The sequence below is a fragment of the Marmota flaviventris genome, chromosome 5 (genome assembly GCF_047511675.1).
Source record: "Marmota flaviventris isolate mMarFla1 chromosome 5, mMarFla1.hap1, whole genome shotgun sequence".
Classification (NCBI taxonomy): domain Eukaryota; kingdom Metazoa; phylum Chordata; class Mammalia; order Rodentia; family Sciuridae; genus Marmota; species Marmota flaviventris.
In genome coordinates, this window is record NC_092502.1 from 36,022,475 (window position 1) to 36,040,857 (window position 18,383).

The 18,383-nt window shown below is 38.1% G+C and overlaps 2 protein-coding genes across 7 annotated transcripts in view; one reads left to right on the forward strand and one right to left on the reverse strand.

Moving 5' to 3' along the window:
* Nucleotides 1-5,689: 5,689 nt before the first annotated feature.
* Nucleotides 5,690-6,687, forward strand: Scgb3a1 (secretoglobin family 3A member 1). The gene is made up of 2 exons (XM_027953355.2): nt 5,690-5,741; nt 6,434-6,687. Exons 1-2 carry the CDS (start codon nt 5,690-5,692, stop codon nt 6,685-6,687), a joined length of 306 nt encoding a protein of 101 aa, XP_027809156.2.
* A 5,413-nt stretch (nt 6,688-12,100) lies between these two features.
* The window catches only part of Cnot6 (CCR4-NOT transcription complex subunit 6), a 78,135-nt gene continuing 71,852 nt past the window's right edge, over nt 12,101-18,383 (reverse strand). For all 6 annotated transcript variants that reach the window (XM_027953343.2, XM_071612141.1, XM_071612139.1 and 3 more), the window contains one exon: nt 12,101-16,569. In XM_027953343.2, coding sequence (XP_027809144.1) covers nt 16,357-16,569 — 213 coding nt within the window. In that variant the 3' untranslated portion in view covers nt 12,101-16,356. The remainder of the gene's footprint in view (nt 16,570-18,383) is intronic.

The following is an 18,383-nucleotide window of genomic DNA, read 5'->3' on the forward strand; positions in this document are numbered from 1 at the left end:
TAGGCCTGGGCTCTGGAGTGGACCTGCTGGTCAGTGGAGGTGGTCCTGCGCCAGGGCCTGGGCTACCACATGGGTGGCAGGGTAGGTCCTAGGCCTGGGCCTGGACCCATAGGTAGGCAGGTCGGGGGAGGCAGTCGGGAGCTGGGTCCTGATCTCCAGCATGGGTCTGCAGGTCGGCCTAATCTGGGCCTGGGCTCCCATGCAGGTCAGCAGAGGTGGTCCTACTAGTGGTACAATCTTAATCCATTAACTTGGGAGGCTACGGCAGGAGGATTGCAAGTCCAAGGCCAGCCTGGTCAACTTAGTGAATCCTGTCTCAAAATAAAAAATTAAAACAGATGGGGAAGTAGCCCAGTTAGCAGAGCACCCCTGGGTTCAATCCTCAGTACAAAAAAAGAAAAACATAAAAGGGACAGAGAAGGCCCATACTGGATCAAGTTGAACAGGTCACAACAGTTGGACAAAGAAGAAGATGAGGTAGATCTGTCAGTGAGCAAGGCCCACCCTTTAACAGCCCAAGGCATGAAACTGGTGGGCAAGAGTTATCCACCTGGGAGAAGCAGTGTGTTGGGGGGAAGGAAGCAGAGACCCAGAATTCCTTCCCTATAGGGTAACTTGCTTCCATCTTTTCCTTCCTTTTATAATTGCACTGTTAAGGGTGTAGTCAACTAGGCACAGGCCATGTCACTGCTCCAGATCTCTGTTGTTTTGGCAGGGCTATGTTTCTTTCATATCCAGATATAGTCCCCTGAGGAATGCTTCTAAGAACCATGAAATAGGTCAGTGATAAAGTTGACTCTAAGGAAACACTCATCAAGAATCTTGCCCTGTTCCAGTTTTGACTGGGAAATAGGCTTAGTCATATTGTCCACGCTCTGCAAGTTGGGCTGTGATGAATCCAACACACCATATTTGAGCAATGGAAATGTAGGATGAAGAATGCAGTCTCATCAAAAATCTCTACAATTTTTAAAAAATAAGTCCCCACAGAGAATTGTAATCTAAACCTTCAATCCTCCTGTCTTCTTTGTTGGCTCCACCTCAGCCAGAAAAAACAAACAAACAAACAAACAAACAACAACAACAAAAAAAACAGAATCCTCCCTACCCAGTACCCGTAAGCATTGAGTAGTCTGTGGTCCTTCAACTGTCACTAGGTCTGAGCAGCTGGCCCTGGTACTGGCTAACTTCTCCCCTCTGCTAAGCCTTGATGAACCAAGCGGTACTCTTGTGAGATGCACCTTAGTCAGCTTTCCATCACTGTGAAAAAATGCCTGATAGAATAAACTTATAAGAAGGAAAGGTTTACTTTGGCTCATGGGTTCAGAATTTTCAGTTCATGGTCACTTGGTTCTATTGCCTTGGACCTGTGGTGGCATGGTATGTCATGAAGGGAGCACATGGTGGAGGCCCATTCACCTCAGGATGGCTAGAAAAAAGAGGGGAGAGAACAGGGGGGTGGGGAGGGAAGGAGGGAGCCTTCTCTGAGGTCTAAATATCCTCTTCAAGGTCACATCCCTAATTTTCTCCCACTGGGCCCCACCTCCTAAATGTTCCACAACCTCCAAATAACACTGTAAGCTGGGGACTAAGCCTTTAACACATGGGACTTTGAGGGACATGCAAGACCTAAACTATATAGCAGCACATGTCTTTAAGCAACAAAGAAACAGAAGGGCATATAAGAATATTCCAGCCCCAACATACACATACACACACATATATGAGAGGGAAAGAACAGAAAACTTTCCTAGAGGATTCTCAGTTGCACAGCAGCTTCTTACCAAAGCACCTGCCATCATCTCAAGCAGAGGTGATACTCCAGGAAGGGAACTGCGCAGGCAAGACCCACCTACTGGGTTCACCTGAAGAAACTTCAAACCTCACTGAGGATGTAGCTCAGTTGGTAGACTGCTTGCCTAGTGTGTGTGAGGCTCTGGTTTTAATCCATAGCACTACAAAAAACAATAGGTGAATGCTTTTTCAAAGAAACTTTACACCCTTGCAAACATGGGGAAGTAGAGTACACAGAGGGAGGGAATAAAGAAAAGTCAAAATCTACCTTTTTATTGAAAAATAATAATTACATATAGTTATGGGGCATAATGTGATATATATATATATATATATATATATATATATATATATATATATATATTTTACAATTATCAAATCAGGCTAATTAACATACCTATCACCTCACATTTTTTTTTTGTAGTGAGAACTTATTTTTTTCCAGTTGTAGATGGACACAACACCTTTATTTTATTCGGTTTTTAATTTTTTTATGTGGTGCTGGGGATCAAACTCAGTGCCTCATGCATGCTAGGCAAGCACTCTACCACTGAGCCATAACCCTGGCCCCAGCAATTTTAAAATACTATATTCAATATGTAATTATTAACTGTAGTTACACAACAGATTTCAAAAAGGATCAGAGAGATGGTGTGATCAACAGACACAAAGTTAGAAATAAGTTCAGGAGATATAATATACTGTTCAATGTGATGGCTACATTTAATGTATTATATACTTGAAAATAATGAAGAGCAGATTTTTAAGTGTTCTGAACACACACACACACAACAAAAAAAAACTAAAGAAAATGGTGGATTTTAGATGTTAATTGGTTGAATTTGGCTATTACACAATTTTAAAACATCATGCTGTAACTATATATATATATATATATATATACACACACACACACACACCATATATATATATACATATATATATATATATATATATATATATATATATATATATATATATATATATATTACTTTATTAAAAAAAATAACCTTAAGCCAGACAAAGTGGTACACACCTGTAATCCCAGTGGCTTGGGAGGTTGAGGCAGGAGGATAATAAATTCAAAATCAGCCTCAGCAATTTAGTGAGACCCTAAGCAACTAAAAATAAAAAGGCTGAGGATATAGCTCTGTGCTTAATACCCCTGAGTTCAATTCCCAGTACCAAATAAATAAATACAATTTAAAAATAAAAATAAACTGGGTGTGGTGGTGCATGCCTGTAATCCCAGCAGTTTGGGAGCCTGAGGCAGGAGGATCGTGAGTTCAAAGCCAACCTCAACACTTAGCAAGGCCTAAGCAAATTAGACCATCTCAAAATATAAAAAGGGATAGGGATGTATCTTAGTAGTTAAGCACCCCTGGGTTCAATCCCTAGCACCAAACAACAAATTACATTCTTCCAGTGTAATTGAAATATTATACCCCATGACCAACATCTCCAATTCCCACCACCTGCCCCCGGTCCCTGGAAACCACCATTCAACTCTCCATTTCTATGAGTTCACCTTTTTTAGATTCTTCATATAGAACAGTCATCCCTCAGTATGCATGGGGGATTCTCTTCAGATACCCAAATCTGTGAATGTTCAAGTTCCCTCTATAAAACACTGTAGTATTTGCATATAACCTCCACACTTCCTCCCATATACTTTAAATCACCTCTAGATGACATGATCCCTAATGCAAAGCAAATGCTATGGAAGCAGTTGTTATAATATATTGTTATACTATGAAACATCAGTACACATTTGCTGCAGACGCACTGTTTTCTCCATATTTTTGATTTGTAGTTGGTTGAATCCATGAATACAGAACCTGCAGATGTAGGTGGCTGTTATTTGTCTTTCACTACATCTCATTGGTTTCAAACTGGGAGAAATCTGTCAGGTATGTCTGCTTTTATTCTCCACCTTTTGTTGTTCATTCACTTGGAAACCAGGCTCCACTCTGGAAAGCCCACAAGCTTCCACATGGTCGTCATGGAGAAGCATCCTTGGTATTGCTCTCTTTCCAGAGCCCTCTGCTTGTGGGCAAGGCACTTACCCTGACCAGTGGAAGGTGGTACAGCAGTCTACCCATATCTGAGGAATACATTCCAAGAATTCCAGGGAATACATGAAACCTCAAATAATGCCAAACTGTTTCCCCCAATATGTCCTACATGGTTGCCACAGAGTGCCAGAGTTATCTTCCATGTTTTAGGCCCTGGTGCCTCCTTTTCATTACCAGTCTTGTGGTTTGGGACCATTCTTAAGTAAAACACATGTTATTTGAATACAAGCACTGCAATACTGAAAGTCAATCACACAGCTATGTTACTGACAGGTGGGTAGCTCATACAATGTGAATGCACTAAACAAATGGATGATTTACAACCTGGGTAGGATGGAGTGGAAAGGCACCACATTTTATCACATTACTGAGACTGGCATGCAATTTAAAAATTATGATTTATTTCTGATATTTTCCATTTATTATTGTTTAAATCAAAGTTGACCACATAGAGCAAAGCCATGGATAAGGTGGGACTATGGTAATTAGATCAGTAGGTCTTGGCTTTTCAGGAGGGTAGGTGGCCCATGAGTAGCAAATGCCCCCTTGAGAAAACAAGGCTCAGGCCCTCTGGGTGTGGCCACAGAGACCACTATGTTCATAGTAACAAAGGTGGCTTTTCTCTTATCTCATAAGCAATATTCATTCCAGAAAACCCCTTGCAAGGTGATGAATAATCACTACCTTTTAAAATGTATTTTCCATTGGAATTATTTCCCCAATGACCAACAAAACATATACATCAAAGTCCTAGCTTATAATGCAAAGTTTCCCAGACCAAATAGTCGATTAAAAGTGTAAGAAACAGCAGAGAGAGTGCACACACTAGTCAGCTATTAAGAAACCACAGGCTGTCTGCAGGCGAGATTTGACCAGTGTGGGACTTATTACCATGGCAGCACAGGGGTGGCTGGCAAGCTATCCCTGCCACAAAAGTCAAGGCATGCTTCTGTGTCATGGTAGGGGTATTCTAAGATACTCCCCCAAAGTTAGCTCCTCCCATTGATGAGCCTGTTTCAGGGGTATCAATGTTTTCCCTCCACCTGTCATTTCTGCAGGTGACAGATGATTAAGGAATATTTCAGAGGAATCTACAGGCTTCAAAGCTGACTTCAAAAACAGAAAAATGTCCCAGGTCCTTCTGTTTGCATCAGTGACTATGGCCCAACCAAAGAGGTGGCCAGGAGTAAGGCCTGATCACCTGGGGAGGCTACATGAACTTTCCTCTTCCCTGACTCTACTATCCTGGCTTCCCCAGGACTGGAAGGAACCATGAGGAGCCCCAGTGCATAACATTTCCATGGTATGGGATCAGGGACCCATACCATGTCACTTAACTGAAGCAAGATTTGGGTCACAGATCAGCTGTTTCACAGTGTGCTCTGCAAGCTCCCAACCTACGCACACCCAGCCTCTTGCCTGTGTGGGAAGTCTCTTCTCCACCTGGGCCTGTGCCCTAGTGCTTATACTGTGGTGAGGGCAAGGTGGGGTCAGACCACAAAGTAAGGGTGCCAGCCTGGGTGGGCCTTGTGGAAACAAAACACACAGCCTCAGTTCTTGTTCTCAGCCCAGCACTGTGGCCTAGGAGACCATGCCAAGAGGAAATTCCTAAGACATAAAATGGAGTCAGGCATTGAGGGGGCATGATATTCTCAGGACCCATCAGCCAGAGCAGGAAGTTGGCTGCACCTCTGCCTATTAGCTGAGCAAACAATGCATCTCAAGAAGTTGGGGCGAGGCCCCAGCACTGGGTATATGAAGCCCTCAGGGCCTGGCTCTTGTTTAAGGTCCCGAGGGCATCCAATAAGTCCTCCTCTGCCATGAAGCTCATCATCACCTTCCTGGTGTTCTACCTGTCCCTGCTCAACTATGGTGAGTGGCCTTGGGGCCTTGGCATAGGATGGACCTGCCACAGACGTCTGCTCTTCCCTGGCCCCTACTCCAGACAGTCCTGACGCTGCTGCCTCTGTAGTGCACAAGGCTACTCATATTGGTCCTTTCTGCTTTGTCTCTGGTGCTCTGGCTGTTCCTTCCAGGGTTTCCTGTCTTTTTCCTTCCTGTGGCCTTAGAAACCTTCCAGGGTCAGCCATGCCTGAGAGACCCCTTAGGCTTTCTCTCACCACACTGCCTTCCTAGGTTACTCATTTCACCCACCAACACCAGGCTTTCTCCAGTCTTGGACTAGTCCAAGTGTCAGCCCTGATTTAGGAACAACCATCTGTTCTGTCTGGTGAATGCCCCCTCAACCTCCAAAGCACAGTAAGAATGTACTCTCCCCTGGAAAGCCTGCCCTCTAGCCTATGCAGAGATCACTTCTTTCTCCACCTCCAGACCACTTCCCATAGATCTCTTTGCAGCCATCTCCTATTTACGTGGCCACTTCTCCCTATTTCTGCCTGTCTCGCAGACTTGGCACAAGGCAACCATCTGTGAGGAAATAGGGAGATGGTCTGGGCAAGCTTTGAAACTTCCCTTTGAAAGTGTCCTCTCAAAGAAACAGGTCCTCAGCTAGGCCTCTCGGAATCCACTGTGTACAGGTGTGAGTTCTTCCTATGTGTTGACAGGTGACGGTTTCTTCGTGGACTCAGTGGTTAAGCCTGTAGCCCAACCTGTAGCTGCTGTAGCTCCTGCTGTGGAAACTGTGGCTGGGGCTGTGCCCAAACTCCCTTTCACCTACTTCAACCCCCTGAAGATCATGCTGGCCAGCCTGGGCATCCCAGTGGAGAACCTCATTGAGGGTTCCAGGAAGTGTGTCACTGAGCTGGGCCCCGAGGCCGTGGGGGCTGTGAAGACACTGCTGGTAACAAAGGCAACCTAGGAACCCCTTCCTGTGTTGCTGTCCCTCCCTGGTTTCTCAAAATTGTTTTAAGAGGCATCCAGTTCTGTTAGGGAGACCGTGCTTCTTGTCCTGCTCCAACAAGCCATACTCCTGGAGTGCTGTGACCTTGGGTATGAATCAGGTTGACCATGTGAGCTATGGGGGCTGCAAAGGGCCCAAGTGGGGCACAGTAAGGACACATCTCACAAGGAGGCTGCCAGTGGGCTGTGGCATTTGTCCTGGTGCTCATTCCCCATTTACCATCTAAGAACCCTCCCTGGGGCCAGCAGCTGTGCATGCCTTCCTGACTTGAGTAGCCTCAGATGCCCAGGGCCTCATGTCAGCTCTCCCTGGTAGCAGTGAAGCGGAAGGGGCACACTCAAACTTGTTTTCTCTTTTCCAGGGGGCACTGACATTCTTTGGTTGAGCCAAGGCAGGATTAACTCTACCTGAGGACAAGAAGCTACCCACTGGCAAGGGCTAGAAATCCAGCCGCTGGTCCTGAAAACGGCCACATCCTTTATCTTCCTTAATAAACCTGGCTAAGAGCAGTTTTGCAGTTGTTTTTTTCCTTCTGAAAGTTAATCCCCATAGGGGACCAAGAACACCTAATACTCCAGATTACGTAGGTAGGTAGGGTGTTTGTGAGAAGGAAGGAGGGAGGGAAAGAGAAGCTGGGGAGAAGATGAGGGAGAGAGAAAGAAAGGGGAAGAAAGCCAGCCAGAAATTAAAGGTGACTGGAATTCAGTTAAATTGGGCGTGGAAACTGGGAAATTTTTCTTTAAACATTTTGCAAAATTGACATTATAACCATGTAAATATTCTACATTGCTACAAAAGACCAAAATGTTTTAAAAGGCAACCTCTAAAGTTGAAATAAAAACAAGAAACTTAAGTTTCTTTTAGTGGCAGAAGCACTATAGAGCATCTATTTCAAGTAATGTGAAAATACAGTACTATACATCATGGGGGATGCTATCCCAGCCCCATTCTTTACGTGTTGTTATGAATCATACACTATGTGAATGCCATTGAAACCTGAGATTTCTGGAACAGCTAAAAGGAGATACTAATTTATATCATTAAGGTTAAGTAAAAACGTTAAGAGACGAGTGCTCCATGTCTGGAGATGTTACATATATGAAGAAAAGAGGCTGGGCTCAACAGCATGGTTTCCAAGAAAGCAGCAGACTTTTAAACAATGCTATCTGCAGAAAGCTCAATATGATCCCACATAGACTAGAGTATCTTCAAGGACAAATCCCTTCAGATTCCCAGAAAAAAAAAAAAAAAAAGTCTATTCTTTCTGTAGTCAAATGAATCTTTCAGAGGTTTCCCAAACCACTGTTTATCAGCCAATCAAGAGAGCTAAATCTGAAACCATGGTATAAACTTCTATTTTTGTCAGCCCTTAACATCTACCTCTGAATTTCATGCATTTCTACTTCACAGGGTAATTATTTTATATGTACTGGCAGCAACATACAACAAATATTTAGTGTTAAAAAAAAAAAGTAGGGCTCGAACTGACCCATTTTATCTTGGGGGACAGGTTCTCATCTCTGTTCCCTAAAGACCCTAGAAATTGACTCATTAGTAGAAGACAGAATTCTTGCATCTAGATTTTGGTCTCTAGATATTACTTCCCACTTTAGGAACCAGGAATCGTTGGATCAATGGCTGATTCCAGGTCTGGAGCAAGAAACAAAAAAGAATTTCTCATAAGAGGAGGCTGCTACCAAGATTATCAGGATTTACCCAAAAGACACAAGAAGCCAATCTGAATAAAGCTCCCATCAGCTGAAGATGAGTTAATTTAGAACACTAGTAATGGTAATGGCTGCACCAGACAAAATTCATCCAGTGTTATAAATGCACATATATTTGATAGAGGGGAGAACCTGCTTATTTCGTTAACTTTGGAGGACACAGGGAAACCAATTCATTACTTTGAAAACTGATAATCTGTGCCACAGATCACCAACATTTGATTTTTTTGTTTCACAAAATATAAACAAAGGAATGATAAAAATAGGCAGTCACTTTTAAACCTGTAGTAAATCAATGGATATAGGGATGTTGATAAGGTTGCTAATACCACAGAAAGATAATACACACAACATACACCTAATAAAAGTATATAATACCTTTGAAGCAGTTAGTCTTAGATCTGTCTGGTTTTGATATCAGTGTAGTGATACTGGACTCAGGATGGGTTGTTTTCCTTCTCTATTTTTAAGAATTTAAAATTGATATCTAATGTTAGTAGTAATGTCCTCCCCTTCATGTGTGCAGTTGTGGTATTTTTCCTGTTCAACTTAAAGGCTCACAAATTTTGCTGATCTTTCCCAAAAAACCTAACTTTTAGATTTTGATTTTTCCATGTTATTCTTTTTTATTCTATGAATCTCTGCTCTAATCCTTAATCCTTGTTATTTCCTTCTTAACACTTGCTTGCTTTAGATTTGGTTGGCTGTTTGTCTTACGATGAAATGTTCTTTGAATTCTGTCTTTAACATAAGTCTTTACAACTATAATTTTCCCTTTAAGCATCATTTTGATGCATACCATGTTTTAGTATGTTATCTTTTCACTTATTTCAGAGAATGCTCCAATTTCCTTTTTCTTTGACCCACTGTTTATTTAGGAATGCTTTACCTTCCCTATAATTCTGAAGTTCCCAACTTTGTATCTAACTTTGTCTCAATGACTGGAGAGTATACTCTGTATAATTTCAATCTTCAATTTAGGTCTGAATTAGGATATATATAGTATAGCAACCCCAGCTGTCTCCATAAAATACTCAGATAAATAAATATCATATAATGTTACTGATCATCAGTAAATGTTGGTTACAATCAAATCCATTCTTTGACATCAACTGGCTATTAGTTTATGTATAATATGAACAAGTAATGAAACGATTATCTTATACGATATAACAGGTAAAAATGGTCCTATAATCAAGTTTCATTTAACAAAGAAATATTTTACTGTGCCAGTCACACTACTCATACATAGTTCAAGTGTTCAGAAGTCTCTCACGGTTCAAGTCTGCTAACGAACAGAGTTAATCCTTCACACAAGAAAAAAAAAATGTGTTTAGAATTCTTGGATCCCTTTGATCTGTTAAGTATTGCTCTATTTATATACCTTCTAATGCTTAGTCTTACCAGTAACCTCTTTGGAAGGCAGTTTATACCTAAAATCATTTTCAGTAATATAAAAAGCCTTAAAAAACAAGCTTTTAAAAACAATTTACTTTCTGTAATTAGTTATTTAGTAAGGGCTAAATCTGAATTTAATTCAGACTAAAATCTGAATTAAAAGTAACATGAAATGGTGTTAACAAATGAAAAAAAATCTTTTGACTAAATACCTTTGTCAAATCAATAAACGAAAGTGGAGGGCCAAGACACAGCACACACTGAATCAGGGTCTACTCTAATGAAAACAATGAGTCCTAGATAAAACTCACTTACTGTCTCTTCACCCACCTGCAAGGTAGAAATTGAGGTTCTCATTAATTCTATTTCAAATTCCCCTTCTTTCTATTCTTCTCTGCAAGCCCTCATCAGTTTAAAATATGTCAACTGAACCACACCAGAAGCCAGCTTAGTCTGACACCAATTAGTCTTATTTTTTTCAATCCATTCAACACAGTATTACTTGGTGGTATCTTCCTAAAACAAAAATCTAGCAATGCTACTCCCATTTAAAACCTGTGTGTAGGGCTGGGGATGTGGCTCAAGTGGTAGCGCGCTCGCCTGGCATGCGTGTGGCCCGGGTTCGATCCTCAGCACCACATACAAACAAAGATGTTGTGTCCACCAAAAACTAAAAAATAAATATTAAAAAATTCTCTCTCTTAAAAACAAAAACAAAAAACCTGTGTGGCTCTTTACATCACCTACTGGATGAAGTTCAAACTTTTGACATGTTGGTCATGTTCTAAAGGCACCTCCGACTTTACTCATCATGTTCCAGTCCAGTCACTTCACTGGTGTACTCTGTACCCATTGGCACACATTATGTTCAAAATCCATTGCATTTATAGTTAAAGATATTCCAAAAGGCCTTTATTAAGAGTTCCCATTATTCATCCTAGAAAGAAGTTCTTGGTCCTTCAAAATACAGCTCAGAGATTACCTCTGAGAGATTTTTTAGGCTTATGTAGATTGTTGCTCCCTACATAAATGGTGTATCTTTAGCACTTATTACATTAGATTATAATGATCAACTAGGCACAAAGATTGTACCTGTAAACATCTACTTCCAAACTAAGCATAACATCTACAATTCCAAATGTTATGTAATTCTCAATTACAATTGAGTCTTGCATCAGTATACGACCAACAAAAGTGGTTTGACATTAACCATCATGATTCACCAATGGATCAATGATATGTAGTCCTTTCACCCACTGAATCTGTACCCAGCAGCTTAGATTCACTTTGCTAATGAAGCTGGAAAGTACCGGACAATAAGAGTTCTTGAAGCCCATATCTGGTCACATTCAGAGAGTAAGCAAAAGTTTCTTGAGTTAGATCCAAAATAATTTAATAGCATTTGGACAGACTAGAGAGATTGGAAGTTTGAAGCTAAAACAAAACAAAACAAAATATCTTATTTATGTGGAAATGTTACATATGCTAAGGGAACCACAGAAACTGGTTTTTAATCTACCCTATAATCCAGCACTTTTCTAAATTCTTAGCTATAGACTGGCTAGACTCTAAACTTAAAGAACTTAATAATATTCTGACTTATGGCTATTATACAGGGCAAATTTACTTATAAAATATTCTTCAAATCATCCTGAATTCTACCAAAAGTCATTTTTTACTAAATTTTTGCAAAGTATCCTGTTATGATAAAATTATCTTTGCAATATTTGTGAAAACTTATTTTAAAATTGACCGAAATTCGAAATAAGTAAATATTAGCCAAAAAGAAATCTTTGTATATACAAGGTCACACTGTTACCCAAAACCTGATGTTATTCTGAATATATTTCAATTCATGTTTCTTTAGGTACTTATTCCTCTAAAAAGAACACTGATTAGAATTTATAAAATAACATGGCACCCATACTTTCATTATCTTTTTTATACTTGTTTTTGCACAATTATATGGCAAAACTAGTAGTAAGAATGGGACATCTCAGTAAACATTTATTTTCTCTAAACTGTCTTCTGATTCTAAATGATTTTTTTTTATCCAGCACCCACATGAAATTTACATTTACTATTATAGAACTAGTTCCTAAAAAGCAAATCAATGTTTTCTCAATTATAATTATCCCCACATCTGAAGACTTAGAAAGTCACACATTTTTAAAGGTTACACATACAACAAAATAAACATGTACCATGTAAAACATTTAATAAATTAGTATAATCCCAACACAATGTTTGCTACTGTATTTAAAAGCATTTATTTAAAATATGTCAACCTCCTTCCAAAAGACGTAAGACACATCAGTCCATTTCTTATATTATGAGGTATATGGCAACAACAAAAATCCTAAATTCAAAAAGATCATCAGGTGCCTAAATATAACATTGAACTTTGGCAAATATATGAGTGTTACACAGAATAAGACAGCCAATAAGGAAATACATATGTTTACACCATTTCCCCATATCGTGGCCCTGTCCCCATTTACTCGTCCCTTTGAAAGGGTGAGTTATAACCCTGTCCCAGATGACTGAAAATTTTAAATATGTGGTCTGCTGATTAACAGTTATTTTTCTCAAACCTAAGTACTACAACTATACAAATTACACTTTTAAAATATTTGAAACAGATATTGAATTTATTGGTTGGCTATGAGTAGGAAAATACATCGGTAAAGAAAAGAGACCCTGTATATAAATATAATACTAGCTAGTTACAATTTGACCAAATAGGTTCCACTGAAAAGAACAGTAAAAGCCCTTGTTACCACCAGTCCATATGGTATAAATTCAGTTTCCCATTACCCTTATCAAAGAGCTGCCTAGGCAAATGTGACATTCTTAGAGCTTAGTGCAGATAATGTGCTGGGTTTTGATATATGAATGGTAAACAAGAGATAGTCCAGTGCATTACACAATATAATGTACTGTGAGTAAAATGACTAGATACTCTATTTTAGACACCACATCAACATACCAGTTTTTAAAATTTATGTAACCAAAAAGAAGAGCAAAGCAAACATCTTAAAATACTGCTTTTGATTGGGGGAGAAAAACTTGCTTAAGGTGTTCTATGAATTATCTGCAATGTATGTACTGAATATTCTGAATGAATCATTAAAAGACTATTTTGCCTAGATTGGCTTTTGTCCTTATATGACATAGCCCCCAACCCTCTTATCATGATGGAAATTAATTCCGCAAGTTTAAATAGTAAAAATGTGGAACTCTAAAATTTGAATGTTATTTTTGAAAATCTGAATCTTAGAAGAGCTTTGAAATTACAATTTCAATATTCAGAAGTGCATTTTACCAAATTTAATGATGTCCTTAGGTTTCAAAAGTGCTAACCCTAAAAATGTTTTACTGGTTGTTACCAAATCAAATAAAAATACAAACAAAAACACATTTCTTGGAGATGTTCTTTGCTTATCTTCTGGGACTATTAAAGTTGCAATCAATTTATTTCTATAACTGTAGTTTAAATTAGACCATAAATTAATCTTGATGAACATTATTTTAAATTCTCAAAGCATAAATAATCACCACAAATATGGTAAACTGTACTTCAAGAGATTTACAACAAGGAATTGAGTGCCTCCAAATTTCTCATCTTTAAAACAGAAAACACGCCCCATATTTTCTGTAAAACATTCCTAATTTGGATTTATCCTACAGGAACACTGAAATTACATTATGGCAAAACATTAAATATGTTCCTGACAGAATTTCTGAAAAATAATCTACATTGTAAAAACAGACTAGTTTTATTGCATTTTAGTAAGTATAGATTACTGGAAATTATTCAGGACACAGAAAATATTAAAACACAAGACCTTGCTTAACAAAAGTATAATCTATTTTGGTGTGACTGTTTATTCTCTATAGACTCAAAATATTTTCTTTCTCTTTTGAAGGTTATTGTTGTAAATCTACAACACTCTTGGTTCAATTTATCACGATCTACATAGAGGCTGTTCAAGCTGACCCACAGAATGCGGTATGCCTGAAAGAGGCAAAACCAAGTATTTTCAAGACATAACAGGCCATTATATCTTAATATGCTGTCCCCAAATTCAAATATATTGTAGACAATAACAAATACAGATGAAAACATTATGTATAAAGCTCAAACCTTTAGCATCTAACAAGTGCACTCTAGTTCCAGCATCTATGAAAAGAATACATATTTCATTAACACATATAAAATGAGTTAAGTGCTCCTCCACTCCCTTTCCACAAAGCTCTCTGGACCCGTGATTACATAATGCAGGTCATAGGAAAAGCAGCTTCCTTGGTCTCATCAGTCCAACCAGCTCCAGCTCACCCTCACTGGAAAACTGGAAATTCTCATGATGCACACGTTACCAACACAGTGTTTAGGAAAAATAAGTAAACACACCTTTATTCACACTTAGAAAAAAAAGAAAAAAGAAACCAAACCAAACCAAAACTAACATACCATAAAAAGTTATGTACTGGTTCTACATGTTTTCCAATGTACTGATTATAAACTGGATATGTTTGTGTCATTAAAACTTAAAAAAAAAAAAGAAAGAAAGAAGGAAAGAAAAACCATCACAACAAAATCTTAAAATAAAAAAAAACAAAACATAAAACTTAAAGGAAAAACCAGGTCCAAGACAAAAGATTCAAGATCAAAACCTTTGAAGAATTTCTTCGGGAAAAAAAAAGAAAAGAAAAAGAAAAAATCATTTATTTAAACAGTATATAATTTTATTTTTCTCTTAAAAAACAGAATAAGCACATTTAAGTGCTGAATGTTTTTCATAAAATTTTAAGTCATTATCCAAAATGACTCATTCTCTGTATAAAAATTGTTAATAACACTCAACAATTTTTTTCTTAATGCTCACATGGTGTCCTTTTGCTCCCCTGCCTGCAGTTGAAACAAAAGCAGTTAGCTCCCTCTGAATTCATTTGATTTTTGAGAGAAGAATGAATGAGAACAGAACATATACAATTTAACTTTGCACAGTTAAAGCTGGCTTTAATCTCAAATCTACTAATGGCACTATGGGCAAAACACAGGGTACATATAACTTTTATCTTGGTTGACACTAAAATGACTTAGTCACTTTAAAAATGATCTGAAGAATTGCCTTAGGGACCTGTTTTGAAAACACATCTAATTCATACTGCTTCATGAATGGAAAATTACTTTTTCTTAAAAAAGGAATGATTAAAAAAACATACATAAGGAATACATAGATAACCAAAAATAATTCACATGATAGTAGTATTCTGGGTGACAAACAGCACTGTATAATGACACCTAGAAGCAGTGCTTGGGTCTGGTGTACAAAGACCCAGGGACCCACCCTATGAACATATTCCAAAATATGATATTCAATGCTTCACAATGAGAAAAAAGCCACAGCTCATACAAAAGCATTTTCATAAAATTCTCACAAATGTTAAACAGTATTTAAAAAATATAAAAGAGGATGCACAGATTTTCTCTGCATGCACAGGCAGTGCTTGGTGAGAACAAATTTAGGCAGGCACAGTGGAGATAGGACAGGAAGTGTCTCAAAGAGGAGTTAAGAAGCTGTACCTAAGCAGCTATAAGTTTATAACTTAAAAACAGTTAAAGGTTTAAAAATATCAGAATGTACATATAATCAACCATCACATTCAGTCCATAAATGCCTACAGATCACTGTTCAGCTTATCTGTCCTGGTAGAGAGAGAGTTTTTGTAAAAATTCAGGAACTCATGAATAAGTTGCTGCTGGTCCAAGAAAATGTCCTAAGGTTTAAAGCAGACTTAGATTTAAAGAACAATTGTTCTCAATTTAAAAATAAAGTAGTACAAAAGGGCTAACAAAACCCTAACAGTGCAAATCATTGCAGAGAAAGTCTGTTGCAACTCTTTTACAAGCTGGCCTTCAGAACACAGGAAACAGGATTTAAAAAAAAAAAAAAAAAAAAAATTTAGCCTTAGTTTACAATACAATCATTTTCAAATCTGATTTTTTTAAGTATAAAAATTTCATAAATCAGGTCTTCTGTGGATCATATACAATCATCAAGGCTAAATTCTATGTTTTACAAACAAGTCTGAAAAAGGAGGAAGTCTGGAAGAATGGTCTCTGGATGTTACTACTGGCCTCAAAAAAGTAGTGCTACAGATTTCTGTGCAAAGAGAATATGCTGTTCAAACATTTTCCTATTTCAAGGCATGAAAATATTATACTCGATAGAAGAAACAGGAAAATTACTTGTAACAAATTAAAGATAGGTGCAAACACACCAATCCCTGTCTAGCAGTATATAAAGCATATTGGGCTCAGAATTTGTCTGTTGCTAGCACCTGGCTTTCATACTTTATCCTTATTTCAAATAATCAGATTGAAAATTCAAATCATCATTAAGAAAAATCCCTAGTGGCAATACCTCACTTCCCTATATTCAGATTTTTCACAAGTTTACAAATAAAACTGAGGTTATCCTCTGTAGGTACTTGACTACCTCCTGCCAGGAAGGTGAATGCCATTAACTTGGGGCAGGAAAGGCAGTAAGAGCTCCAGTTGTGCAAAAAGTGAGAAGTGGTCGGAGGGGATAAGTGGGTGTGGGCAGCCACTGATATTATTCTCAACTAGCCAATGGTGGTCCAGAGGTCCCAGGATGCCTAACGTGTTCAGTTGAGGTTTAGAATAGAAGATGTAGTCAATTATACCCTGAAAAACAAGAAACAAGAAAAAAAAAAAAAAAAAAAAAGACAAGGCCCCACATAAGATAACGCTGAAATACTGAATGTTTTCAAGACATACCCTTACATTCATGTTTGGTAAACAAAACAAATTTACTAGCTTATAGGAAGAGGTAGTATTATAGAAACCACATGGTCCCAAGAATGTCAAATTTAGCACAACAAAACATTCTTCCTATCTGGATCTTTACCAAATATACTATTGAAACTTTGTGATACTGAATCTTTGTGATACTACCTCTGCTTCTCTTTGTTAATTTCCCCTTGCTCACTATACTACTACCATAGAAACCTTTTGGGTGGGTGGGGGAAGAAAGTATCTTGTAGATACTAAATTTTTTCCTGTCCCAGGGTTTACATACATGCTGTCTCTTCTGCCCCAAACACTTTCTTTTATTTGTCATCTGGTTAGTTACTCTTATTCTTCAAATGTTAGGTTCATTTTCCAAAGATATTCCTAAATCCTGTTCCCACTCAATACTTTGACCCATTGATTTTCTTCCCTTGCTAATGATCATCCCAAGTTGTAATTACATCTTCTTTTGTGTGACTGAAACCTACTACAGTCCTCATGTTGACTGTCCCCCAAAGGTCCATGTGTTTAAAGGCTTGGTCTCTAGAGTGGAATTCTATTGGAGGTGATCCTATAGACCTGTAAGAGGTAGGGTCTTATGAGAGGTCCATAGGTCACTGAAGGCATGCCTTGAAGGAATTATGTGATCAGTATCCCTCTTCTTTCTTTTTCTCTGATTTTGCTTCCTGGTTTTTGAGGGAATCAGTTTGCTCTGCCATCCCCTCCCACCATAATATGCTTGCTGCTGCCTCACCAAAGATCCCAAAGCCATGGGGCTACTCAATCATGTACTAGAAGCCTCCAAAACTGTGAACCAAAATAAAACTTTATAAAATTATCTCAGGTATTTTGTTATAGTAACAGGAAGTTGACTAATATAAGACCTGTCTCTATAGTATCTAGCACATAGTTATGGATCTGCTGTTTTTGCCCTTCTCTTCCCATAATTTCAGCCCCTTCTCTACCTGCTTTTGGCCAAAAGCACTGAACCATACAAATGCCTTCTTCCTATCTCTATACTAGGAACAGAAATAAGAGGGAGGGTGAGTGGGGAAACAAACAAATCTATACTTTCTCCCACTCTTTGATTATTACTCTTGTCTCTCTTCAATCAGTCTGCCGAAGAATCTAAAAGGAAGGAGCTCTTAAGGACAACAGAAGTCATAATTTCTACATTTTAAGGTGCAAGAGCTCCTAAGACTCTGCCTAAACTCTCGTTTATATTCTAATAGACAAAAAAATGGAAACTGGGATGTAGGAAAACAGAAATGCAGAAAATAACTAAAAAAGGCAACTGAACAAAGTGACATAGCTCTAAACAATCAATGATCTCAAAAATGTAAGAGAGACGCTCCACTACCATAAGCTGTTAATTGTGTAAGAGACACAAATATATTTTAGAAACACTTAAAATTGGCTAATATAAACCATATTATGGCATTCAAAGAATTACAGTTTCATTTAAAATAGACTATAAAAGGATGCCTCATCTTACCTGATAGCAGTATTATAATACTGCATATACAGCTATTAGTAATGAACAAGTAAGAAACATAATTGCTCCCAAAAGGTAAAAGATAACTCAGGAACTGATTTACTACCATTATTTCATGTGACTTCTCATGTTGGGAAATATTTTAACAGTATTAAGAAAATAAAGATGAGACATTAATCATATATGGAATTCTACAGAAGAGCAATTAAAAGTA

What these genes read in the sequence shown, in the direction of transcription:
- Scgb3a1 (XM_027953355.2), top strand. Translation starts at nt 5,690, where the DNA reads ATGAAGCTCATCATCACCTTCCTGGTGTTCTACCTGTCCCTGCTCAAC. An exon ending in CCTGTCCCTGCTCAACTATG is followed by an intron (nt 5,742 to 6,433) that starts GTGAGTGGCCTT and finishes ATGTGTTGACAG; the next exon opens with GTGACGGTTTCTTCGTGGAC.